Source organism: Oncorhynchus kisutch, linkage group LG14, assembly GCF_002021735.2.
Source record: "Oncorhynchus kisutch isolate 150728-3 linkage group LG14, Okis_V2, whole genome shotgun sequence".
Classification (NCBI taxonomy): Eukaryota; Metazoa; Chordata; class Actinopteri; order Salmoniformes; family Salmonidae; genus Oncorhynchus; species Oncorhynchus kisutch.
Genome location: NC_034187.2, coordinates 67001731 through 67028101, shown reverse-complemented (window position 1 = coordinate 67028101; position 26371 = coordinate 67001731). Strand labels below are relative to the sequence as shown.

General features: G+C 43.7%; 1 protein-coding gene and 1 long non-coding RNA gene across 3 annotated transcripts; one reads left to right on the top strand and one right to left on the bottom strand.

The window, feature by feature from the left end:
* Positions 1 to 5159: 5159 nt before the first annotated feature.
* tent4a (terminal nucleotidyltransferase 4A) lies at positions 5160 to 17844 on the bottom strand. Of its 2 annotated transcripts, none has more exons than XM_020473284.2 (13): positions 16733 to 17844; positions 15188 to 15311; positions 15029 to 15075; positions 14799 to 14919; positions 14455 to 14562; positions 13021 to 13149; positions 12009 to 12222; positions 11778 to 11904; positions 11485 to 11588; positions 11178 to 11341; positions 10950 to 11081; positions 8648 to 8827; positions 5160 to 8357 (listed from the first exon to the last, which is right to left on the bottom strand). In XM_020473284.2, the coding sequence occupies exons 1-13, from the start codon at positions 17530 to 17532 to the stop codon at positions 8178 to 8180; spliced, it is 2430 nt and encodes an 809-aa protein (XP_020328873.2). In that variant the 5' UTR covers positions 17533 to 17844; the 3' UTR covers positions 5160 to 8177. The 2 variants fall into 2 exon arrangements, with proteins under 2 accessions (XP_020328873.2, XP_020328872.1); XM_020473283.2 differs by having other exon boundaries at positions 8774 to 8827; positions 16733 to 17842.
* LOC109881130 (uncharacterized) lies at positions 8277 to 14397 on the top strand. Its single transcript, XR_004202887.1, has 4 exons — positions 8277 to 8373; positions 12765 to 12865; positions 13336 to 13383; positions 13631 to 14397. It is a non-coding gene; the product is annotated as an uncharacterized LOC109881130 (long non-coding RNA).
* Positions 17845 to 26371: the final 8527 nt, after the last annotated feature.

The window sequence follows — 26371 nt, the reverse complement described above, 5'->3', positions numbered from 1 at the left end:
ACTTCCTCTCTCTCTTTCTCTCTCGCCCCTTCTCTCTCTCTCTTTCTCTACTCCCCTTCCTCTACTCCCCTTCTCCCCCTCTCTCGTTCCTTCTCCCCCTCTCCCATCCCTTCTCCCCCTCTCTCTTGTCCCTTCTCCTTCTCCCCCCTCCCTATCTCCTGCCCCTTCTACCCCCTCTCTCTCTCCTGCCCCTTCTCCCTCTCTCTCTCCTGCCCCTTCTCCCTCTCTCTCTCCTGCCCCTTCTCCCTCTCTCTCTCCTGCCCCTTCTCTCTCTCTCTCTCTCCTGCCCCTTCTCTCTCTCTCTCTCCTGCCCCTTCTCTCTCTCCTCCCCCTTCTCTCTCTCTCCCCTTCTCCTTCTCCCCCTCCCTCTCTCCTGCCCCTTCTCCCGCTCCTGCCCCTTCTCCCTCTCTCTCTCCTGCCCCTTCTCCCTCCCGCCCCTTCTCCCTCTCTCCTGCCCCTTCTCCCTCCCGCCCCTTCTCCCTCTCTCTCTCCTGCCCCTTCTCCCTCTCTCTCTCCTGCCCCTTCTCCCTCTCTCTCTCCTGCCCCTTCTCCCTCTCTCTCTCCAGCCCCTTCTCCCTCTCTCTCTCCAGCCCCTTCTCCCATTCTTTCTCCCGGGTTTAATTGTGAATCCAGTGAAGTGCTGGACAGGCTGGTGCCCTTCTCTGACAGATCTACTCCCCCTACCTGTCACACACATAGAGAGAGTGAGAGACAGAGAGAGATGCATCCGTGTGTGTGAGAGAGGGGTGCAGAGTGAAAATCCACCCACTCTGAATTTTCATCCAAGTCATATTGGAGTTTTAATTATAGAGTAGTGAGGGGGTTGCATCCAGCTTGCATCCCAAATGGTAAAAACACTACTGGTCAGAAGTAGTGCACTTTGTAGGGAATATGGTGCCATTTGGAATGGAGCCACGGTCTACAGGGGAGACCCTCTGCACAAAACCCACTGTCATAATCTACATTCACTGTCAAGAACATACAATACATTACATGTGTGTGTGTGCATGTCTGTGTGTGTGTCTAATGGTAGGTTAGAGATGAAAGTTGCAGTGGTAATCATAAGACAGTCGACTAATCAGATTACTAAAAATACTTTTCCGTTTTGCTCTACGACCCCAACAAACATCACGTGACGCGTCTGAATGTAACACACAAACAAAAGTGTCACGTGACTCGACTGAAGGTAACTCATACAGTGCCTTGCAAAAGTATTCATCCCCCTTGGTATTTTTCCTATTAGGCTGCATTACAACCTGGAATTTAAATATATTTTTATGTGGATTTCATGTCATTGACATACACAAAATTGTCCAAATTGGTGAAGTGAAAACAACAACAAAAATGATTTCAAAAATAAAAAATTGAAAAGTGGTGTGTGTATTCACCCCCTTTGCTATGAAGCCCCTAAATAAGACCTGGTGCAACCAATTACCTCCAGAAGTCACATAATTAGTTTAAAAGTCCACCTGTGTGCAATCTAAGTGTGACATGATCTGTCACATGATCTCTAGGCCCTAGAGTCTGCAGCGCCACAAAGCAAGGGACACCACCAAGCAAACAGATCAGGGTTGGGTTCTAAAAAAGAATCCAACACTGTGAACATCCCACGGAGCACCATTAAATCCATTATTAAAAAATGGAAACAATATGGCACCACAACGAACCTCCCAAGAGGGCCGCCCACCAAAACTCAGACCAGGCAAGGAAGGCATTAATCAGAGAGGCAACAAAGAGACCAAAGATAACCCTGAAGGAGCTGCAAAGCTCCACAGCGGAGATTGGAGTATCTGTCCATAGGAACATTTTAAGCCGTACACTCCATAGAGCTGGGCTTTACAGAAGAGTGGCCAGAAAAAAGCCATTGCTTAAGAAAAAAATAAGCAAACACATTTGGTGTTCACCAAAAGGCATGTGGGAGACTCCCCAAACATATGAAGAAGATACTCTGGTCAGATGAGACTGAAATTGAGCTTTTTGTCCATCAAGGAAAACACTCTGTCTGGCGCAAACCCAACACCTCTCATCATCATCCCCAAAGTGAAGCATGGTGGTGGAAGCATCATGTTGTGGGGATGTTTTTCATCAGCAGGGACTGGGAAACTGGTCAGAATTTAAGGAATGATGGATGGCGCTAAATACAGGGAAATTCTTGAGGGAAACCTGTTTCAGTCTTCCAGAGATTTGAGACTGGGACGGAGGTTCACCTTCCAGCAGGACAATGACCCTAAGCATACTGCTAAAGCAACACTTGAGTGGTTTAAACAGAAACATTTAAATGCCTTGGAATGGCCTAGTCAAAGCCCAGACCGCAATCCAATTGAGAATCTGTGGTATGACTTAAATATTGTTGTACACCAGCGGAACCCATCCAACTTGAAGGAGCTGGAGCAGTTTTGCCTCGAAGAATGGGCAGAAATCCCAGTAGCTAGATGTGCCAAGCTTATAGAGATATACTCCAAGAGACTTGCAGCTGTAATTGCTGCAAAAGGTGGCTCTACAAAGTATTGACTTTGGGGGGGGGGGGGTAGTTATGCACACCTAAGTTCTGTTTTTCTTGTCTTATTTCTTGTTTGTTTCACAATAAAAAATATCTTCAAAGTGGTCAGCATGTTGTGGAAATCAAATGATACAAACCCCCCAAAAATCTATTTTAATTCCAGATTGTAAGGCAATAAAACAGGAAAAATGCCAAGGGGGTGAATACTTTCACAAACCACTGTACAAGGAAATGGAAGTAGTATTGTGCCGACAAAAATAAGGCATTATACGTGTCTAAAAATACATATTTCCTGAGCTCTCTCACATCCCTTTGACATAGAACAGACACGTCAAAACCATTTTCCTTATAATTCTTTAACATTTGGCATGTTTTAATATATAGTTTTGGGGGATACCTAAAGATGTCCTAAAATACAGGACTATTAAAGGCCCAGTTCACTACTTAGTGAAAAAATATATACATAGATTTTTCAGGGTTTGCTGCAGAACCAGCACCCATACATTCTGCAGCTATGGCTATGGCTCCCAGCTACAGTACTCCATTTGTTCGTTGTTAATTCACTCTTACTCACTGAACCTGTGAAACATAAGGTTTTCACGAGTGAGCTTCACTGCTTCCCATCTTTTGGGATGGTTTTCCATCTCTTAGGTGCTTCGCCAGGTTTCTTTGGGAAGCTGACCACACATCCTTATCCCATCTGCTGTAAAGGCTGTCTTCGGGAGTGCAGTAGTAGAAGATCAACTTTATGTTCTTGGACACAGTGCTGCTTAGGGTTGCACATTCCTGGTAACTTCCTCAATTTCCAGAAATCCTGGTTTGAAGATTCCTCGAATAAATAGGGAATAAGCAGGAAACCTGGAATCCTCCAACCAGGATTTCTGCAAACCCTGGGAATTTGGGGAAAATAACTAGAATTTTGCAACCCGTGTGGTGCTGTTTAGAAACAGGAACAACATCTGGCACACTATTGACTAGGAATCAACCCTTTACCCGACAGCGGGGCACACAGACCGATATGTGAACAGCAGGCAGGCTGGCAATATTTATCCCTGTCTTGGATGGGTGACAAAATGTAGCTTTCCCTATTCACTATGGGTATTTGGCATGGATAGTTGACAGATACTGTGTATTTGTGATGGAAATATGACAACCCTTGTGTTTGTTGGGGAGAGAAACATGACAAATTGTGTCTACGCCCCTATTATTATTCTGTCTCCCAGCTTCTCGCTCCATCCCCCTCTGAAGTTATTACCTAGAGAGGTGAAGTTTAATCTGAGAGCCTTTTATTCTCTTCTCCCTTCTCTTTCATCCCTCACTCTGAACACTAATCCAGATGAAAAACCCTTCTAGGCCATCTACTTTACCCAGAGGCATCTCATTCTCCATTTACTTCACTCCCTCTTAGCCTCTACTTCCTTCAGTCTCTCGCTCTGGAAAAATTATTAAACTCAGAAAAGTAATAAGAGAACACATTTATATTCAGTTAATAACCTTTAGCCCATTACAAAGAGAGCAAGAGAGTATGGGAGAGAGCGAAAGAGGGAAAATGAGAAACAGACCAAAACAAATATGGACACATCGAATGACAGGCTGGTATGAATATTGCGGTCCATCAATGATTCAATTAAATTTACTGCACTTGAGCGATTTTTACAAAAACAATTAACAAATCTTGCCCTAAGAGTTGGTAGAATATTATTCAAAATTATTCAGCTGTAATGGCTGGCAAAGGTGCCTCCACCAAATAGTAACGAGTGTGAAAACGTATGCAATCAAGACCTCAGTTTAATTTATTTGGAACATGTCTAGTTATCTGTGAAAATGTAGAGTAGGTTGTGTAGGTTGTGTAGATTGGTAGGAAGAAAATAAAAATCTGATGTATTCCCTTTTGAGATTTAATTTGAGCTAAAGGCAGCAAAATGTGAAGACTGCAAGGGGGTGTGTAGACTTTCACGAGCGACTACGTTCTTGGGCTGTTGGGGAGTGTCATCTTCCAGTTTGTTTAGGTACGGGTTCTCCTGAGTCAGAAGAACCCTCAAACGCAACACTGAACCTCGAAGCTAGTTCCACTGCATTTTTAATATCAGGATCTCATCCCTCTACTCACATTTCTGGCTTTGGTCTAGGAAGCTACCAGACTGAGCTGAAATCTGACACAGATAGGATTGTGTACTGTCCTACTAGTCTAACATGGCAGATATTCCAAATCCAAGAGTTTAGGGAGAGCTATGTGAAATGAGAATTCACTGTACTGGATGATCCTGGCTCAATACTCTTGAGGAATAGTCTGGCAGAACATCTACAGTACATTTGACATGTTGCTGACTGGATCCAAGGCTATGGGTGAGAAGCTACTGTGCCACCTAGTGTAGATAAGCAGAAGTACATTTGAACTAAGTTTAGTGACCTTTTCCTTTCCCTGTGTCTTGTAAAGGGACTCCTGACAAAACGTCTCAAATAAAGCAATAAACCTAATGCATGTTTCCCACCTGAACTCAATCAAATTGGACTGAGTTGTACATACAGATTCAGCATTAATCCATCTTAATTTCCAACCACTACCTGTTTAGTTTGTGGGCATGTGTTCTGTATGCGTTGTATCCAATGATTAATTTGCAACCAAATTATGCACATACAAAAACAAGATCACTGTAACTGCCCGTTTTAAGAAGTTTATTAAAAAATAAAATAGAAAAAAATATACCGGTACATAAAAATGTTCAAAACAAAAGCCAGACTGTCACTCCGTGGCCACTGCTAGTTTGGCAGCCATTTTAGGAGTTCCTGCTCAGATTAGTTGGCCAGGACAGAGGAGCCGCCACCTTTCACAAAATGGCGTCCGTTAAGTTTAAAATCACTCATTGTGATGCAAGTGTTTCGTGTTCTCAATAGTCTAAAGAGGCTTTCTCTCCGATCTGCACTGATCTAAATAGATGAAAATAAAATGGTGGATCTACCAAGGGATTGGCTTTCACCTGCTCCAGTTTCTTTCACATCAAATAAAGGAACGTAGATGAGGAGAGGAAGCTTGTGTAGACCATTGGGATTCAAGTTAAATCCATAGACGTCACACCGCATTTCAGTCTTAATAGAATCTGTAAAAATTGTGGACATCTTTGACAGCATTGACAAAACTCCAACCAGAGATAGTGTTTTAGAGCTCTTCTGACAGACGCTGGTTCTATTCACTAAAAGCAGACAAGTCCCAAATGGCACCCTATTTCCTATATAGCCCCACTACCCTCCACAAGAAACCAAAGATCTAATCAGAAGTGGCGCACTATATTCTGAATAGGGTGCCATTGGAGACCGACACCTTGTAAAAAAGGCGGTGTATATTAGCCAGGTCGATTGGTGGGTAAAAGTTGCTATACTAACATTAGACTGACACTGCTTCCTAACACAATCTCAGTGTAGAGGACTGTAGTGCACTAGGGAGGGTATGAAGTCATCCACTACAGAGTGCAAGTCGCTCCCCATGTGCACTTTCATACTAGCCGTTCGGTTAAAACAGTGGCGGGACGTCAAGTGGTAGTCTACAATGACACCCTAACCCCTATATAGGGCACTACTTTAGACCAGCGCTAAGGTTAAATAGCATGCACTGTAAGAGAGAGAATAGGGTGTCATTTGAAACCAGTCTTGCTATTCCCTCACTCTGAGATGAGACAGATACCCGACCACTGGCGCGCACACACAGACCCTTCCATAGACTAACAGATAGGAATACAAAACATCAGGATGCAAGAGTTGTGGGTCACTTGTAACTGGGCTGAGGCTGACTAGCAACCATCTAGCCTAGCCCACCGATCACACAGGCCTAGTCAGTCAAACTCGAGTTTACAATAACATCACTTCAATCCAACAAGCAGTGGTTGTCATTGGAAACAGAAAAGGGGCACACAAAAATAACCCACTTGCATAGTAATAACGCTGTCTGTGTAGCAACCGCACTGCTCCTCAGTCACACACAGGCGTGTGTGTGTGTGTGTGTGTGTGTGTATATATATATATATATGCGGCTGTATGTCTGCAGAGACGACACACACACGCACTGAAGTAAACAGAAAGAAAAGGCATTGCAAACTTGCGGAAGTACCAACAAGATTCCAGAATGGAATCAATTATTCCCTTTCCACAGCCCTGGAAGTCCCCAGAAGTTTCTCTCTCTCCCCTGCTATGGGGAAAGACCCTTTAGAGCACCTAGTCTTAGGGTGCATCTGAAATGGTACCCTATCCCCTATGTAGTGCACTATTTTAGACCAGAGCCCACTGGCCCAATCAAAAGTAATGCACAATGTCGGCGGAAGGGTTCCATTTGGCACCGCCCTGATCTTCAAGTTCAGGTCAGTTTGTCTGTCCCTTTAACTCCACCTCCCATACGCACGAGACCATGCATATCTTTAAAACAACAGCAGAGACATACATCCAACAGAAACACATATGGGGAATACAATATGTACTTGGGCGTGTGCCAAACTCCTGCGATAGAAGTTCAGCCCTAGTCTAAGCGAGGACTGAGTAGCAAAAATGGCACAAACGTTGGGTGAACGCAAATCATCCTATGACTGATACAAGCACACACACCAAATAAAGAACGTTTTGTTTTTAAAAACAACAGCTAGGGTATTGGGCGTGAGCTCAGTCTGCTGCTTCTGCTATAGCAAGAGATCCATCTAGTGGGACTGTAGACTTTTTAACCTGTCTAACAATAAGATGCACCTCAATAGTCTGGAGTGACTTAGATACTTCTAATTAACGCCTTTGAATCACATTATAAAACCAATGGGGGGGGGGGGGGGGGTCGATTATACCTCGACACTCCAACAAGACACGCACAGCTCACCAATTGACACACACGCTCTCGTCACACACTCGGAGGCCACCTGGGCAAAGGTTCTGTAAACTCTGCCATAAAAACTAAAAATACAAAAATAAAACATCCTTTACATACATAATAAAAATTAAATAAACATTTACTTAAAAAAATAGAACATGTTATTGCACAAATGAGAAACCGTCGTTCCTTGTGTGAACACTGAAAAAGACGCAGTTTGGCTTCAGGATTCAAGGACGAAGGTTGTCGCCTTGACAACGTAACCCAGTCAAAGACCAAACAAAAATAAACACTTTCCCATAAGACACTGGGCTTTCGCAACTCTCACCTGGCAAAGATGTCACTATCCTCAGTCTCACCAAACGTAAGTGAAAAACTGCAAAGCGCTAAAAAAAATATTCAAATTGAACAATAAGACATTAACGGAACAAAATAAAACAAACAAATGTGGATCCCAAACAGAAAGTGAAGGACTGGAGAGCTAGCAGAAAAGTTCTGGGGTCAGAGTGCACGTTGGGCGGGGTTGCGTTTTGTTCTCTAGCCGCACCGCTCATTCCTGTATCGTTGGCCGTTGGTTCGTTGCGCAGTGAAAAACATGCAGAGATGAAGAGCGATGGAGTGAGGGAGAGAAACAGAACGTTCCCAGAGCTACACCTTTTTCCCTATCCGCAGCCCAAGTTCAGCAGCCCAAAGTGTTGAATGAATCCCAATGCTGGTCTGGTCTCTGCCTGCCTGTCTTTAAGTTGAACAGCAGGGGGCATTGTCCCATCAAGTTGTCCTCCCAATCAGTCAGAATGGAGGAGTGGAAAGAGGGATGAAGGGAGATGTTTTGTCTTTTTATCTGCTCAGGCTAACTGGTAAGCTGTCCCTCTTCCGACGCCGCCAGGTGTTGCGGTACTGTGTGTGAGAGTGTGTGTGGGCGTGTGTGAGAGGGTGGGTGTGTGCACGGTTGGCCAGGGCAGGACTGTGGACCACGGCTGGACTGTGGAAACCTTTCATCTGACACTTGGGACCGTTCTGGAGAGAGAAAAAGGTATGAAGTGTTAGAATTCAAAGCATTTTGAGTGTTTGAAACCTAGTCTACAAAAGGAATGCTATATTCAGATCAATCTGGCAGATATACAATACAACAATGAAATCAAGAGGGACAGATTGAGAGAACGGAAGGAGAGAAACAGTGAAAGCAAGAGGAGTTGAAAGCAGAAAGTGAGAGGTGAGGAGAGCATTAGAGGACAGAAAGATGGGAGAAAGAGGTTCATGTATAGTTCATGTATAGTGTGTATGCGGTGATTGCGGACGGCGCCTACCTGGTGTGTGTGGCTGGCAGGGTGGGGGCTGGACAGAGGCTGGGGGTTGGAGGGGGCATGGGGGTTATGATGGGTAGGGGGGGGCATGTGGAAAAAGGGGGGGAGGTGGTGCCCGTCTATACCCACCTGTCTGCCAGGTAAAGAGTGCATCGTCAGGGTACCGGGCAAAGACATACACGCCTGGAGTGGGAAGGGAGATAGACATTTTCAGTTCTCACAAATCCAATCACAAACTGTTAGATCACCATTTCACAATCCCTGTTAGCGGGAAATGAGTACTAAAACAGACAGCCTTATAGAAAATATATACTTTCTCTGGCGATAAATCTTAAGTTAAAGCTCAATTCAGGATTTTTTACAATACATTTAAAAGGTAGACTTGGAATTATGACATTGGCACGAGCAGCACCGCAGATAAGATGAGCACGATGAAAGACATCGCTCTCACTTAGGCTGTGCTTACACATGCAGCCCAATTCTGATATTTATACACTAATTGGTCTTTTTGACCAATCCGACGAGCTCTGAAAAAGACGATGTGATTGGTCTAAAGACCAATTAGTGGGAGAAAAAAATATCAGAATTGGGCTGCTTGTGTAAACAGTCATGGTACAGTTGAAGTTGGAAGTTATCATACAAAATACATTTAAACTCAGGTTTCACAATCCCTGATATTTAATACTAGTAAAAATGCCCTGTCTTAGGTCAGTTAGAATCACCACTATTTTAAGAATGTGAAATGTCAGAATAATGGTAGCGAGAGAGAATGATTTCAACTTTTATTTCTTTCATCACATTCCCAGTGGGTCAGAAGTTTACATACAGTCAATTAGTATTTGGTGGCATTGCCATTAAATTGTTTTACTTGGGTCAAACATTTTGGGTAGCCTTGCACAAGCTTCCCACAATAATTTGGGCTTGCACACACTTTTTCAGTTCTGCCTGCAAATTTTCTATAGGATTGAGGTCAGGGCTTTGTGATGGTCACTAATACCTTGACCATAAGCCATTTTGCCACAACTTTGGAAGTATGCTTGGGGTTATTGTCCATTTCGAAAACCCTTTTGCAGCCAAGCTTGAACTTCCTGACTGTTGTCTTGAGATGTTGCTTCAATATATCCACATAATTTTCTTTCCTCATGATGCCATCTATTTTGTGAAGTGCACCAGTCCCTCCTGCAGCAAAGCACCCCCACAACATGATGCTGCCACCCCGTGCTTCACGGTTGGGATGTTCTTCGGCTTGCAAGCCTCCCCCTTTTCTCTCCAAACACAACGATGGTCATTATGGCCAAAAAATGTATATTTTTGTTTTATCAGACCAGATGACATTTCTCCAAAAAGTTAAATCTTTGTCCCCATGTGCAGTTGCAAACCGTAGTCTGAGTTTATGGCGGTTTTGGAGCAGTGGTTTCTTCCTTCCCGAGCGGCCTTTCAGGTTGTCGCTATAGACTCGTTTTACTGTGGATATAGATACTTTTGTACCCGTTTCCTCCAGCATCTTCACAAGTTCCTTTGCTGTTGTTCTGGGATTGATTTGCACTTTTCGCACCAAAGTACGTTAATCTCTAAGAGACAGAACGCGTCTCCTTCCTGAGAGGTATGATGGCTACGTGGTCCCATGGTGTTTATACTTACATATATACTTATTGTTTGTACAAATGAACGTCGTACCTTCAGAGGTCTTGGCAGATTTATTTTGATTTTCCCATGATGTCAAGAAAAGTGGTACTGAGTTTGAAGGTAGGCCTTGAAATACACCCACAGGTCCACCTCCAATTGGTTCAAGTGATGTCAATTAGCCTTATCAGAAGCGTCTAAAGCCATGACATAATTTTCTGGAATTTTCCAAGCTGTTTAAAGGCACAGTCAACTTCGTGTATGTAAACTTCTGACCCACTGGAATTGTGATAGTGAATTATAAGTGAAATAATCTGTCTGTAAACAATTGTTGCATAAATTACTTGTGTCATGCACAAAGTAGATGTCCTAAACGACTTGCCAAAACTATAGTTTGCTAACAAGATATTTGTGGAGTGGTTGAAAAATGAGTTGACTCCAACCTAAGTGTAAGTAAACTTCAACTATCTGTTGATATGCACGGATGCGCTTCACCCTGGTACAACGTGGTAACTACGGGACCAAAACAGCACAGTAGTTTAGCCTTTTAGTTGTGGAAATGGAACCGATATTGTGTTAACTTCGTGCATTGGGGAGGCTACCTTTAATCTCCCACTCTTGATAGGTTAAACTCTCCCATCCCTGAAAACAAATAAAGGTCAGTAGATGCTAGGTTCTGTACCTGTGAGCCAGGGGACATGATGAGGTGGTGCTGGTTGATGCCAGCCTTGCCCAGTGCCAGGCCCAGGGGTAGAGTCATACCCAAAGCCTGAAAGGGGTAGAGGGGCAGCGCCGGGGGTGTCGAATCAGAGTCCTAGAACAAACAGCAGAGTGGAGGGGTTAAAACATGGCCAGCTGCCAATCAATTAATACCATCATAAAGACTGCAGTGTGTGTGTTCTGTCCTTACGTTGTCTGACCCAGACAGTGAAGAGACAGAGGAGGCTGAGGAGTGTTGGTGAGGACTGGAAAGGGACATGGGAGAGTCTGCACTGTGAGGGGAAACAGAGTCCCTCTGCTCCTCCACACCTACACCCAACACACACCCTGTTGGGTCCTGATCCAGGAGGGAACCTACAGAGAAAGATTATTATACACACTTCCAAAACTGCCATGTAAGACAAAGAGTACCCTCCACACACAGGCTAATATACCTGCAGAACCTGCCATACAAGACTGTCAACATGGTAGGCAGAGGTTACAGACACTGCTCTTACCCTGGCTCTCCATACGGGCGAGGTGCCTGCCCCCCCACTTCGTCATGATCCACTCCCTGTAGTCAATCACTTCCTGTGTCACCTTGATTATCCTACCCAAAGCGCTGCAGGGATAGTGAGAAACATGAGGGGAACGGTTTAAACGTTGCACAGCAGTGGATCAGTTACACTTCCCAACACATCCACCGTATTCATTTGACAATCCTTACTTTGATAACAGTTGTACTTATTCATTTACAAATATTTCTAGGCCGGATGGATCCAGAAGACATTCTGAAAGAGGAGGAACGAACCTGTCAATGTCCTTGTTTGGGTAGGAGCGTGCTAGCGGTGACATGGCGTGACTGAGGACGATGTAAGCGTAGTCAAAGACCTGCTGGACTTGCATGGCTCCGTACGAACTCCTGCCAACGTCGTTACCTGGAACAAAAAGGCAAAAAAATGAATTGGCCCATACAAACTACAGCCAACACCATTAGTAATGGAAAACCAAACACTCAGTCCAGCGCACACACACATCCCACCTGGCATCAGTGGGTCCTCTATACAGAGCATGGAGGGCCTGTAGCCATTGGTCATAACCTTCATCATGTCCTCCTTGGCCATGTAGGCCCCTCCATTCTTGACGCGGATGCCCGTCTTCAGGTAGTTAAAATGGCGCCCATAAAGCTCAAAGAACTCAATCAGCAGAATGCCAAGGTTGATGTTGGGGTTGCTGGCGTCAATCCTTGGGTGGAGCTGGAAGAATGATTATAGAATGATTATTCTAATTCTAAATTTCAAATATAATGGTGGCCACGTTAGATGTGTTTTTTGACATGACAACAAATGAAAATGCCAGGGAGGAGTTATTGTGACAGAATAGGAACCAAAGTGTTGATAACCTTTTCCTTGGGCACCCTATAATCGCTGGCTACATTGAATGTTTCCTCTTAACTACTTCATGTAGCCAACCTACTCATGCTTTGCATATTCCTCTTTTGATTTAGAAAAAAACTGTTGCACAAACATGCTGATTTAGGTCTATGCCATCACAGGTATTATCATGCTGGATAGCTAATTATGTTTACTCTGACTTAGAACATTTATTAGCTAGCTAGTGATTAGCATTAGCAACTAACAAGATTTAGGGATAACTTGCTAAGAAACGACTGACTGTTTGCAGACGTAAGAAACAAACTACTAGTGCAATTATAGAATGCCAGAGAAATTATATTAAGAAAAGTGAAAACAGAATCATTGTCATCAACATTTTTGCATGTGCTGCTTTGACCATGCAGACTGAACGCAAGTGTCTCGTGGTTGAGGAACAACAAACGCGCTCCTTGATTGGCGGGGGCAGGTCTAAGACTACGTGGAAAGTGGCACGAGAGAGTGAGCGGTGAGTCAAGTAGCGAAGTATCACATTTAACAAACCAAACATTCAAAAACTGTTATAGAAAGTAAAAACCCAAACCGGTCCGTGCATCAATACCGGTATATAGTAAAAATACGGTATACCGCCTAGCCCCATGTCATACTAGTGTTCATGTGTACCTGGAGGAAGCTGATGACCATCAGGATGAGGCTGTAAGAGCTGATTCCTCCGGTGAACACCTCATTGAGATCTCTCTGGAGCAGAAACTGCTTCAGCACAAAGATCATGTAAGGCAGCACGGGATACCTCTGTAGGGGGAGGGAACGAGAAAGATATAAAATCTCTGCTTAATTTACAGTCATTGAGGAACAGAGCACAGATTAAAAATGGGGAGAATTTTCAATTAGATGAGGGAAAAGTCTCCATTTAATGAAAATATGTAACTTAGTATGGGGATCACAACTTAAAGAAAACGAGTCTTCTCATTTCCACAGGTTGTCATGTTATATCATATGCTGATTTTGGGGCTACAGTTGTAAAAGGTCAGTGGGACAATGACTCATTCTAAAGTTATGCTTCTGGTGCCAGAAGCATGTTCGGCTATGTAATTGAATACAGAACATGTCAGAGAGACATTCCTTTACCGACTGTATATTATACGCCCATCACCAGATCTTACCCTGACTCTTACTGTGCATATAGGCTGTGACTTAGAATTACATTTCAATTAAACAAAAAATGCCTTATTAGGCTCACTGACTTGAGAAAGTATTTTTTCTCCTTCTATAGGTAGGCCTTAACCTAAACAAGACGGAGCTGCTCTTCCTCCCGGGGAAGGCCTACCGGCTCAGACTCCATTATCACCCTCCCAGAGTGCAAATAACCTTGGCGTTACCCTGGACAACACCCTATACTTCTCTGCAAAAATCAAAGCAGTGACTCGCTTCTGCAGGTTCATGCTCTACAACATCACACAAGAAGTGGTGCAGGTCCTAATCGAGGTCCACTCCTGTCTGGACTACTGCAACTCAATGTTGCCTGGGCTCCCCGCTTCAGCCATCAAACCCCTGCAACTTATCCAGAACGCAGCAGCCTGCCTGATTTTCAACCTGCCTAAATTCTCTCATGTCATCCTGCTCTTTTATCAGTTATTAAACTAGTTTAACCTGAAGGGAGTTGTAGTTTTCATTAAGCAAATAGTTATCAAGTTTCTGTGCTGAATAACTACAATGACCATATCATCACAGCCCCACTGTGCAGGTGCACATTCTGTACTTGCCTGATATGAAACATCTCAACTCCAAAATGCTGGAGTATAGAGCAACATTTTAAATAAATATGTTGTGGACTATAGTTGTGAAGTGGTTAAGTAGTGCTTCTGTTGCTAGTGATAGAAAATGCATTTCACAGGGACAGTATTTCAGTAAGTATTTATTAGCCTCAAATTTAACTGAAACAATTACAATATGGGAGCGTCAGTGGTCAGGAAGTCCATTTCTATTCCTTTCATAGGCCACTGCAACTGGGAACACGTTTTAAATTGTTGCTCTGATCATTATAGCCATCCAGGTCTCCCATAAAAATAAAGGAACTATAAATGCTAGTGTCCTCACCCGAGTGTAGTCCTTGATAAAGAAAGCAGCTTTGACTCCAGTCTCCACGTTGAAGCTGATGTCCACTTTGACTTCAGTCTCCTGGTCAGTCAGCTTGATGATTGGCACCTGGGAGAGAGAATAGAGAAACATTGTGACTTCATTTCTGAATAAGTTTATTTAACGTCCGTTTCGCTTTCGTTCCCTATCGCAATTCTAAAGCAGTCACTAATTAGGTCCAATCATTAGCTGGTGCAGACTTGTCCTACATTATTAAAGCAACCAACTGCTTGTTTATCAGTTCGGACAACATTGGAGTTATTCCAACAGATTATAGGCATGTATTTTTATTAAGAGCTACTCACTGTAGCTTTGTCCAGCACTTTGATGGAGAAAGGTTCCGCCACGTTGTGTTTCCGGAGGGCCTGTTCCAACTGCTGCAACGGGGGACATTCCCACTTCCCAAACACCACCAGGTCTATGTCACTATGGCAACAGAGAGAAAGAGATGGTATTAAGTAAACTGGTGGCCAAACACTTGTGGCAAATTCTGAGAACAAGACTGAGCCAAAACATCACAAGACTGCCCTCTTACCTTGTAGGTAGGTAGAGTCCAGTGCTGAAGCTGCCAAAAATCTGCACCTGAGAGAGCAGGGGAATGAAAGAGTTTGAAAAAACCTATACTGTACAAATCATTTTAGGGAAAAAAGTCTGATGTCCCAGTTCAACCCCCAGCTCTGGTGTGTTTGCTCACATCGGCAGTAGGCCACAGCTCCTTGATGACAGTCTCGATCCTGTCGACCACCTCCTTCCTCATAGCAGCCTCCTCCGGTCGGGGAGACATGAAGTTGTAGAAGTCCACAACCTCCTCATGGAGACTGGGGGGGACAGGGTTAACACACACATACACGCGCAGTTGCTTACCCAAAACTAAACCAGTAAAATAATTGGTTGATTTACATTTTCCGTTTCAGGATTTCATTCATTTAAATGTCATCAGTTCACCTACATGGTAAGTCTTTTCAAAGAAAGCAAGACCATTATATATATATATATATAGCCTACACTGATACAGGCTTTCCAGTAAGCTCAGCATCCCTCACAACATTCAAAATCATTACATAGTCCTGTAAGAGCATGGGATTAGCAACTCCAAGGTTGAGGTATCAATTCCCATACTGATCACAGACCTAAACAAAAATTATATGTACGGATGTTAACATTTTTCACACCAAAATGATTGAGTGCAGCCATACACTGAAATTTAGCACAATCAGATATTGCAGTATGTACATTAGCCTACATTTTCATCCACGACACAGTGATGGCCCATTGAAATTGGCCTTCAGGTCTGGGCACTGCATGCTCTTCCAATGCCACAAGGGTGCAACTAGAGGCCAATCATTGTATTACACAGTTACATTCAAATGAAACCTATGGATCTTTCAACTGTCCATGGAGACCAGAGAGAATCTTAAACAAAGTCACCTGGCAGTTTTTTGTTGCTGACCATGTTAACATGCATAATGTAAGTCTAATCAACAATATTGGGTTATGTAATAAACTAGCAAGTCCTGCTATAGTTTTATTAATAACTGAATAATGAGTCAGACGTTAATAATCCCCTGAGTGGCTTTATAAAGAAGAGCAACGTTAGCTAACCATGACCGCTTTCATAATTTTGCGTTACATGCCGCCTTCACGTCATAAAAAAACTCGGGTCCTCAAGAGTTCAAATTAACGTAAATTATTTGCTTATAGCTTCCTATTGCTTGATTCTGATACCCGAGTTTCCTACTTACGTAGTATCTTTCTACTGAGTAAACGTGCCGGAAAATGTCCGATTTCCGACATGACATGAATGCGGCATTAACCCTACATTCCAGAAGTTACCCAACCCTTTAGATATGTCAAATAGCTTACTAATTGTTAGCTAACCTTACCAAATCGTTACCTAGCTAGCTAGTTATAGCTTCTTAACAAGTTAAATCTGGCTAGTCAGTGCAGCGCGCAGTCAAATTAGCGCTCTAGTTAGCTAAGTAGCTAGCTATTTAAGCTAACGTTAACATTCCGATTACTAATCACCCGTGCAGTAAATCAATTTGAAAAAGATAAACGTAAACTGGCAAACACCAAAACACGGATTGACTTTAGGCATGAATTTTTGTATAATAATATAAACGTGTCTAGATAGTAGGAAACCATGATAGGTAACGTTATCGCGGTTAGCGTTAGCAAGCTAACGTTAGCGTCAAACAATTCCAGAGGGGCAATGGCCCTATCAAAAATAACATCTCACCCATCAACACCGGGGCTGTATTTCCTCGTCTTCCAAGGCGTCCCAGTCCCCGAACTAACATAGTTGCCATAGTTAGAAAGAAGGTAATTCATCCCATAGGTGCTCGCCTTGTTGTCACTTTTCCTTCGGCCTGGATGGTGAGTGTGGTTATTTGGGGATGCAGGCGGGTGAGTCGGGTGACGCTTCACACAATTCTGTTGGAAATTGTACTGAGGGTGATGCTGATGGTGTCTTTGATGGTGGTATTGGTTGACATTATTATGCATGCTTTCACTGAAGTTAAATAACAGATTGACACCGCCAGCGTTTTTATTCATATTTCCAGTTACATTGCCACCACTAATCTTTCCCAAAGAGCGGTTTGAAGATGTGCTGTCCGTTATGGATTCCACTGAAGACAAGGACGATAGAGATCCCGTCTTTTGGGGCATTTTACTGTCTCCCAAATCTGTCGTTACCCCGTAAGCGTTGGACGGGGTCAATGAGTTCTGTACGGGTCCGTTCGGTAACGTTACCCCGAAGGAGGAGAACGCAGTGCCGTGGTTAGAAGTAGTGCCTTTTGAAATACCGTGATGGCTGCTGCTGCTCAGACCAGTGTTGGTGCACATGCTATTGCCCTTTGCCGCAACATGTTTATAAACGTCCAACGCTGGAGAATTCAAATGTAGGTTGTAGTTCTGATTATTATGAAGATGCTGGCCGGAGTTTGCTCGTACCTGAGAAGTCTCCCAGACTTGCATCCAAAATGCGTTTGCAGGTCCTTTCTGCTCGGGCTGAATCCAAGCCACCCTCGGATCCATTCAACTTCTTTTTTCTGAACCCACTTCAAGCAAGTCAATGAGACCGTTAAAATGTACGACTGCTCCGACAAAATAAATGAGCTAGTAAACCGGGTTACAAAGACAGAGAAGTGCTAACGCCAAACCGAACGAGGACCATTGAGAAGAGTAGTCCAGGTCCTTTTCAAGCCGCTAACTGAAAACGGTTAGCAGAAGTCCACGGGTGAATCAATATGGCGTATTCTCTTCAAACCTAAGCGCCGTGCGCATTTCTGTAGGATTTTAAACTATCGGCTTGAACACACCCACATCCACCGCCCATTCCTCCCTACACCTCGATCTCAGCTGCCACAATATTTAACTAATTACAAACCAACCAATGCTGTTCAAAGTAAATATTTGAATCATGTTTATATCGCAACATATGTATTATGAATAAAAAAAATAACATAAGATATTATCATAACAGGAGACAGATAAGCTAAAGTTAATTTGAAGAAAATAATCAGAAATAGTAATAAACATTACATTATAAATATTTTAAAGCCCTGGCAATGTGTTGGAGATTTGAACCCACAATATTGGCGTTACAAACGTCATACCTTACCAACTGAGCTACACGGGACCAGTACCCAGACTTGGTACTGGTACCCCAGTTATATAACGAAGTTGTCGTTACTCGTTGTGTATTTAATATTACTTTTATTTTTATGTGGTTTACCTTTTCTATCTATTATATGTTTTCTTTCTTTGAATTGTTGTGACGAGAAATAAAAGTACGTTTTTAAAAGTAAGTATTTCACTGTTTGTCTACACCTGTTGTTTACGAAGTATTTGACAAATAAAACGTGATTTGATTTACATAAGTGATTTTGAATTCCCCTTCCATTAACAAAAGCCTTGGCTCCCGCAAAGTATGCACTCCCCCCCCCCTCCCTTTCCTTGCTCTCGCAATCGTTGGCCACAGACGATTCCGAGCTTCTTTATCAAATGCTGTCAGGTCCTCCTTGAACCTCAGGTTATTGTTCTTGTTGTTGAATCTCATGATCGCTGGTCGCAGTGGCTGGCTGTTCTCCCCATCTCTCAGCCTACCCATGCAGTGCACTACATCCAGAGAACCTGCAACAACATTTCGCTCGTCTTCCGGGACTATTGCCCTGCAAATGTCCTTCGCGTTTGCTTTGATGTTCTCGTCAGATCTTTCTGCGATTCCGTAAAATCTCGCCGGAGACCAACCAGTATGAAATTGTATTCACTCACGACTGTAAATCGTTCTGGATAAGAGTGTCTGCTTAATGTAATTGAGGTAAATATGTACAGGGCCTTCAGAGAGTAATCACACCCCTTTGGATGGTGTGTCACTCCAAAGATACAGGAAGGAGACCACTAAAGTGTATTTCACCATGAAGCCATGTGTGACTTTAGGCCGTCATTGTAAATACGAATTTGTTCTTAATTGACTTGCCTAGTTAAATAAAAGGTTTAAAAAAACAGAGTTTAATTGATGTGATAGGAGAAAACTGAGAATGGATCAAAAACATTGTAGTTACTCCACCATACTAACCTAAGTGACAGAGTGAAAAGAAGGAAGCCTCTACAGAACAAAAATATTCCAAAACATGTGTCCTGTTTCCAATAAGGCATAAAAGTAAAACTGCAATGAAATGAACTTTATGTACTGAATACAGTGTTATGTTTGTGGCAAATCCAACACGTCACTGAGTACCACTCCTCATATTTTCAAGCATGGTGGTGGCTGCATACTGTTATGGGTATGCTTGCATCGGCAGTAAAGCAATGCATAGGCAAAATCTTATTGGAAAACCTGGTTCAATCTACTTTCCAACAGGTACTGGGAGACAAATTCACCTTATTGATGTGTGTGGGCCATGATAGATCCTTAGTGATGTGGACAACAAGGAACTTGAAGCTCTCGATCCTCTCCACTATAGCCCCGTTGATGTGAATGGGGGTGTGCTCTGCCCTCTGTTTCCTGTAGTCCATGATCAGCTCCTTTGTCTTGTTGATGTTGAGGTAAAGGTTGTTGTTTTGACACCGTACTGCCAGGTCTCTGACCTCCTCCCTATAGACTGTCTCATCGCCATCGGTGATCAGGCCTACCACCGTCGTGTCGTCAGCACACTTAATGATGGTGTTGGAGTGGTGTGCGGCCAGGCATTCTTGGGTGAACAGGGAGTACAAGGAGAGTACTGAGCATGCACCCCTGAGGGGCCCCCGTGTTAAGAGTCATAGTGTCAGATGTGTTGTTGCCTACCCTCATCCCCTGGGGGTGGCCCGTCAGGAAGTCCAGGATCCAGTTGCAGAGTGAGGTGTTCAGTCTTAGGGTCCTTAGCTTCGTGATGAGCTTGGAGGGCACTATGGTGTTGAACGCTGAGCTGTAGGCAATGAACAGCGTTCTCACATATACTACATGGGCAAACGCATGTGAACACCCATTCCAATTAGTGGATTCCTCTATTTCAGCCACACTCATTGCTGACAGGTGTATAAAATCAAGCACACCGCCATGCAATCTCCATAGACAAACATTGATAGTAGAATGGCCTTACTGAAGAGCTCAGTAACTTTCAACGTGGCACCGTCATAGGATGCCACCTTTCCAACAAGTCAGTTCGTCAAATTTCTGCCCTACTAGAGTTGTCCCAGTCAACTGTAAGTGCTGTTATTGTGAAGTGGAACGTCTAGGAGCAACAACAGCTCAGCCACAAAGTAATAGGTCAAACAAGCTCACGGAACGGGACCGCAGAGTGCTGAAGCACGTAGCGAGTAAAAAATTATCTGTCCTCAGTTGCAACACTCACTACCGAGTTCCAAACTGCCTCTGGAAGCAACGTCAGCACAATAACTGTTCATCGGGAGCTTCATAAAATGGGTTTCCATGGCCGAGCAGTCGCACACAGGCTTAAGATCATGATGCGCAATACCAAGCGTCGGCTGGAGTGGTGTAAAGCTAGCCACCATTGGACTCTGTAGCAGTGGAAAGGCATTCTTGAGTGATGAATCACGCTTCACCATTTGGCAGTCCGACAGACAAATCTGGTTTTGGCGGATGTCAGGAGAACGCTACCTGCACCAATGCATAGTGCCAACTGTAAAGTTTGGTGGAGGAGGAATAATGGTCTGGGGCTGTTTTTCATGGGTTGGGCCGGCCCCTTAGTTCCAGTGAAGGGAAATCTTAACGTTACAGCATACGTTGACATTCTGGACGATTCTGTGCTTCCAACTTTGTGGCAACAGTTTGGGGAAAGCCCTTTCCTGTTTCAGCATGACAATATCCCCGTGCACAAAGTAAGGTCCATACAGAAATGGTTTGTCGAGATTGGTGTGGAAGACTGACCTGCACAAAGCCCAGACCTCAACCCCATCGAACACCTTTGGGATGAATTGGAATGCCGACTGTGAGCCAGGTCTAATTGACCAACATCAGTGCCCGACCTCACTTATGCAATTGTGGCTGAATGGAAGCAAGTCCCCGCAGCAGTGTTCCAACATCTAGTGGAAAGCCTTCCCAAAAGAGTTGAGGCTTTTATAGCCGCAAAGGTGGGACCAACTCCATATTAAATGCCCATGATTTTGGAATGAGATGTTTGACAAGCAGGTGTACACATACTTTTGGTCATGTAGTGTATGTATTCTTCTTGGCTAGGTGGTAGAGGGCAGTGTGGAGTGCAATAGAGATTGTGTCATCTGTGGTTCTGTTAGGGTGGAATGCGAATTGGAGTAGGTCCGGGATGTCTGGGACGAAGGCGTTGATGTGAGCCATGACCAGCCTATCAAATCAAGTCAAATTCTATTGGTCACATACACACATATTTACACATATACACATATTTTATCGGTCACATCCATCGATAAATCCACAAAATTGAGAATTTCAATAAGCATTTTCTCTACGGGCTGGGCATGCTTTCCACCAGGCTGCCCCTACCCCGGTCAACAGCCCTGCACCCCCGACAGCAACTTGCACAAGCCGCCCCCATTTCTCCTTCACCCAAATCCAGATAGTTGATGTTATGAAAGAGCTGCAAAATCTGGACCCCTGCAAATCAGCTGGGCTAGACAATCTGGACCCTCTCTTTCTAAAATTATCACCCAAAATCGTTGGGTGATATTACGAGCCTGTTCAACCTCTCTTTCGTATCGTCTGAGATCCCCAAAGATTGGAAAGCTGCCGCGGTCATCCCCCTTTCAAAGGGGTAGACACTCTAGACCCAAACTGCTATAGACCTATATTTATCCTACCCTGCCTTTATAAGGTCTTTAAAAGGCAAGTTAACAAACAGATCACTGACCATTTAGAATCCCAACGTACCTTCACCACTATGCTATCTGGTTTCCGAGCTGGTCATAGGTGCACCTCAAGGTCCTAAATGATATCATAACCGCCATCGATAAGAGGCAATACTGTGCAGCTGTATTCATTGATCTGGCCAAGGCTTTCGACTCTGTCAATCACCACATTCTTATCGGCAGACTCAACATCCTTGGTTTCTCAAATGACTGCCTTGCGTGGTTCACCAACAAAACTAAACTAAATGCATGCTCTTCAACCAATCGCTGCCCACACCTGCCCGCCAGTCCAGCATCATTACTCTGGACGGTTCTGACTTAGAATATGTGGACAACTACAAATACCTAGGTGTCTGGTTAGACTGTAAACTCTCCTTCCAGACTCACATTAAGCATCTCCAATCCAAAATTAAATCTAGAATCGGCTTCCTATTTCGCAACAAGGCATCCTTCACTCATGCTGCCAAACATACCCTCGTAAAACTGACTATCCTACCGATCCTTCACTTCGGCGATGTCATTTACAAAATAGCCTCCAACACTCTACTCAGCAAATTGGATGCAGTCTATCACAGTTCCATCCATTTTGTCACCAAAGCCCCATATACTACCCACCACTGCAACCTGTATGCTCTCATTGGCTGGCCCTTGCTTCATATTCGTCGCCAAACCCACTGGCTCTAGGTAATCTAGAAGTCCTTGCTAGGTAAAGCCCCGCCTTATCTCAGCTCACTGGTCGCCATAGCAGCACCCACCTGTAGAACACACTCCAGCGGGTATATTTCACTGGTCACCCCCAAAACCAATTCCTCCTTTGGCCGCCTTTCCTTCCTGTTCTCTGCTGCCAATTACTGAAACAAACTGCAAAATTCACTGAAGCTGGAGACTCATATCTCCCTCACTAACTTTAAGCACCAACTGTCAGAGCAGCTCACAGATGACTGCACCTGTACATAGCCCATCTGTAAATAGCCCATCAAACTACCTCATCCCCATACTGTTATTTATTTATTTTGCTCCTTTGCACCCCAGTATCTCTACTTGCACATTCATCTTCTGCACATCGATCACTCCAGTGTTTAATTGCTATATTGTAATTATTTCACAACTGTGGCCTATTTATTGCCTTACCTCCCTTATCCTACCTCATTTGCACACACTGCATATATACTTTTCAATTGTATTATTGACTGTATGTTTGTTTATTCCATGTGTAACTCTGGGTTGTTGTTTGTGTCGCACTGCTTTGCTTTATCTTGGCCAGGTCGCAGTTGTAAATGAGAACTTGTTCTCAACTAGCCTACCTGTGAAATAAAAAGTGATTTAAAAAATAAAATAAATATTTTATTGCATGTGTAATGAAATGCTTGTGTTCCTTGCTCCAACAGTGCAGTAATATCTAACAATTCACAACAATATACACAAATCTAAAGTAAAAGAATGGAGTTAAGAAATATATGAATATTAGGATGAGCAATGTTGGAGTGGCATTGACTAAAATACACTAGAATAGAATACCGTATACACATATGGAATGAGTAAAGCAGTATGTAAACATTATTAAAGTGACCAGTGATGTGTATATAGAACAGCAGCCTCTAAGTTGCAGGGTTGAGTAACCAGGTGGTAGCCGGCTATTGATGGCTATTTAACAGTCTGATGGCCTTGAGATAGAAGCTGTTTTTCAGTCTCTCGATCCCAGCTTTGATGCACCTGTACTGACCTCACCTTCTGGATGGTAACGGGGTGAACAGGCCGTGGCTCAGGGGGTTGGTGTCCTTGATGATCTTCTTGGCCTTCCTGTGACATCGGGTGCTGTAGTTGTCCTGGAGGGCAGGCAGTGTGCAACCAGTGATGCGTTGGGCAGACCGCACCACCCTCTGGAGAGCCATGAGGTTGCGGGCAGTACAGTTGCCGTACCAGGCGGTGATACAGCCCGACAGGATGCTCTCAATTGTTCATCTGTAAAAGTTTGTGAGGGTCTTAGGGGCCAAGCCAAATTTCTTCAGCCTCCTGAGGTTGAAGAGACGCTTCTTGCGCCTTCTTCGCCACACTGTCTGTGTGGGTGGACCATTTCAGATCATCGGTGATGTGTACGCCGAGAAACGTGAAGCTTTTCACCATCTCCACTGCGGTCCCGTCAATGTGGATAGCATTTAATGGCTACAGATGTGAGTGCTACAGGGTGATAGTCCTTTAGACAGGTTACCTTGGTGTTCTTGGGCACAGGGACTATGGTGGTCTGCTTGAAACATGTAGGTTTTACCGACTGGGTCAGGGAGAGGTTGAAATGTAAGTGAAGATACTTGCCAGCTGGTCAGCGTATGCATAGAGTACGCTTCCTGGAAATCCATCTGTCCATGCGGCCTTGTGAATGTTAACCTGTTTAAAAGGTCTTACTCACATCAGCTAAGGAGAGTGTGATCACATAGACGTCCGGAACCGCTGTTGCTCTCATGAGTGGTTCAGAGTTGCTTGCCTTGAAGTGAGTATAGAAGGCATTTAGCTTGTCTGGTAGGTTTGTGTCACTTGGCAGCTTGCGTGTGGGTTTCTCTTTGTAATCCGTGATAGTTTGCAAGCACTGTGAGTAGTTCCAGTTCTTAGCTACACACCAAATAAGTAATTAACTACTACTACTATTGATAGTAAACACTATCAATATTTGAATTTAGTTCAACCACCACCAAGCTACTGCAAAATGTGGTTAAATTACATGTAATTTCAAAACGTTACTGCATGACAGTCAGTAAGCAGTTACACCAGCGGGCCCCGGTGGCAATAGTTTAATAAAACTAAAAGCTTACCTTGACTTGGAAGAGTTCCAGTGTTGTGTTGGACAGTCATAACCAGATAGCTAACATATAATCCCTCTGTTTGAGCCGGGTGTCTGAGTTACTAAATTAGCCAGCTGCATTTGCTAGCTAAGTAAGTGAAACTGAAAAAAAAAATACAAACTCTCCCTCTCTTGCTTCTCCTTCATTTTTGAAGAAATGAATTTGTCAAAAACTGTTAAACTATGGTCTTTCTCTCTTTAAGTGAACTACGCACCACATTTTATGCACTGCAGTGCTCGCTAGCTGTAGCTTATGCTTTCAGTAATAGATTCATTCTATGATTCTTTGATTGGGTTAACAACATCTCAGTTCATGCTGCAAGTGTTCTGATAGGTTGGAGGACGTCCTCTGGAAGTTGTCATAATTCCTGTGTAAGTCTATGGAAGGGGGTGAGAACCAAGAGCCTCCTAGAGTTTGTATTGAAGTCAATGTACCAAGAGGAGGACAGAAGGTAGCTGTCCTTCACCTACACCATGGTGCTACTCTACAGCGTGCTGTTGAGGCTACTGTAGACCTTTACTGCAAAACCGTGTGTTTTAATCAATTATTTGGTGATGTGAATATTTTGTCTAGTTTTTCAAAGTTTGACCATTTTTCATTTTAAGAAATTCACTGAGGATGGTCCCTTTGTTCCTCCTCTGAGGAGCCTCCACTGGACTAACCAGGTTTCGAGCCGGTGTCACGTGTGTCACTTGTGGGAGTCAATGTTCAACTCATCCAAGGTCTAGGCATTCATGGGAGCCAACACAGAGTTGAAAGTGTTTATTTATTGTTAGTTAAAAATGTAGTGGTGGCCACCAATATCAATAATTAATTTGATATGAGCAAGGTTGCTCGTGGACTCTGGGGCCGATGAACGCTTTATGGACACTATCCTGGTGTGGGAGCTGTGTATCTTCACACAACTCCTCTCCGTTCTCATGGATGCCAGAGCATTGGACGGACGCTTTATTGGTAGGGTTACTCACAGTACGATTCCTGTTAACCTGCGAGTGTCAGAGAATCACAGTGAGTCCATGCGGTTCCTGCTCATTGAATCTCCTCATGCACCCCTGATCAACTGGGCTACGGGTTTTATCCTGGGTCACAAAACATTCTCACAGGTTCTCTATTAGCATACTTACTTGTCTGTTGATGGGCCATCAACAGGCTTTCCATTGTATTCAAACTGGTTGGGTAGGTTAGGCCTGCAGAACAGTGGGCAATCAGGAAGAAGTTGTCTGAACTTCACAAAACTGTGGAAGAGAAGTCCACACAGTTGCAATGTTATTCATTCAAACCGATATGATATCATTTTGGGGGAAAATGCAACTCATATCAATATAGGATTTCCATGTCAGTGCCCATCACAAAAAAATATAAATATACAGTATTAGTGTCACTCCACAATATAACAGCAATTGGTAATACAAATGACATTGAACGAAAATAACGCAACATGTAAAGTGTTGGTCCCATGTTTGGATTAATTCGTGAAGAGCATTCTTCTCCAGCAGGCTAGGGGCCATCGAAGATGAGCATTTACCCACTGAAGTCGGTTACGACGCTGTTAGGTCAAGACCCTGATGAACCTTAGACGGTTTCTAACCGTTTGTGCAGAGATGTGTCACTTGTGCAAACTCATTCTCGAAAATGACATTGGAGGCAGCTTAAGGTAGAGAAATTAACATTACATTCTCTGGTAATATCTCTGGTGGACATTCCTGCAGTCAGCA

Coding starts and splice junctions, on each gene's coding strand:
- tent4a (XM_020473284.2), bottom strand. CDS start 17,532: ATGGATCCGAGGGTGGCTTGGATTCAGCCCGAGCAGAAAGGACCTGCA. Junction 15,312..16,732: donor TACAGCCCCGGTGTTGATGG/GTGAGATGTTAT, acceptor TGTCCCCCCCAG/TCTCCATGAGGAGGTTGTGG. Junction 11,905..12,008: donor AGAGGACCCACTGATGCCAG/GTGGGATGTGTG, acceptor TTTTTGTTCCAG/GTAACGACGTTGGCAGGAGT.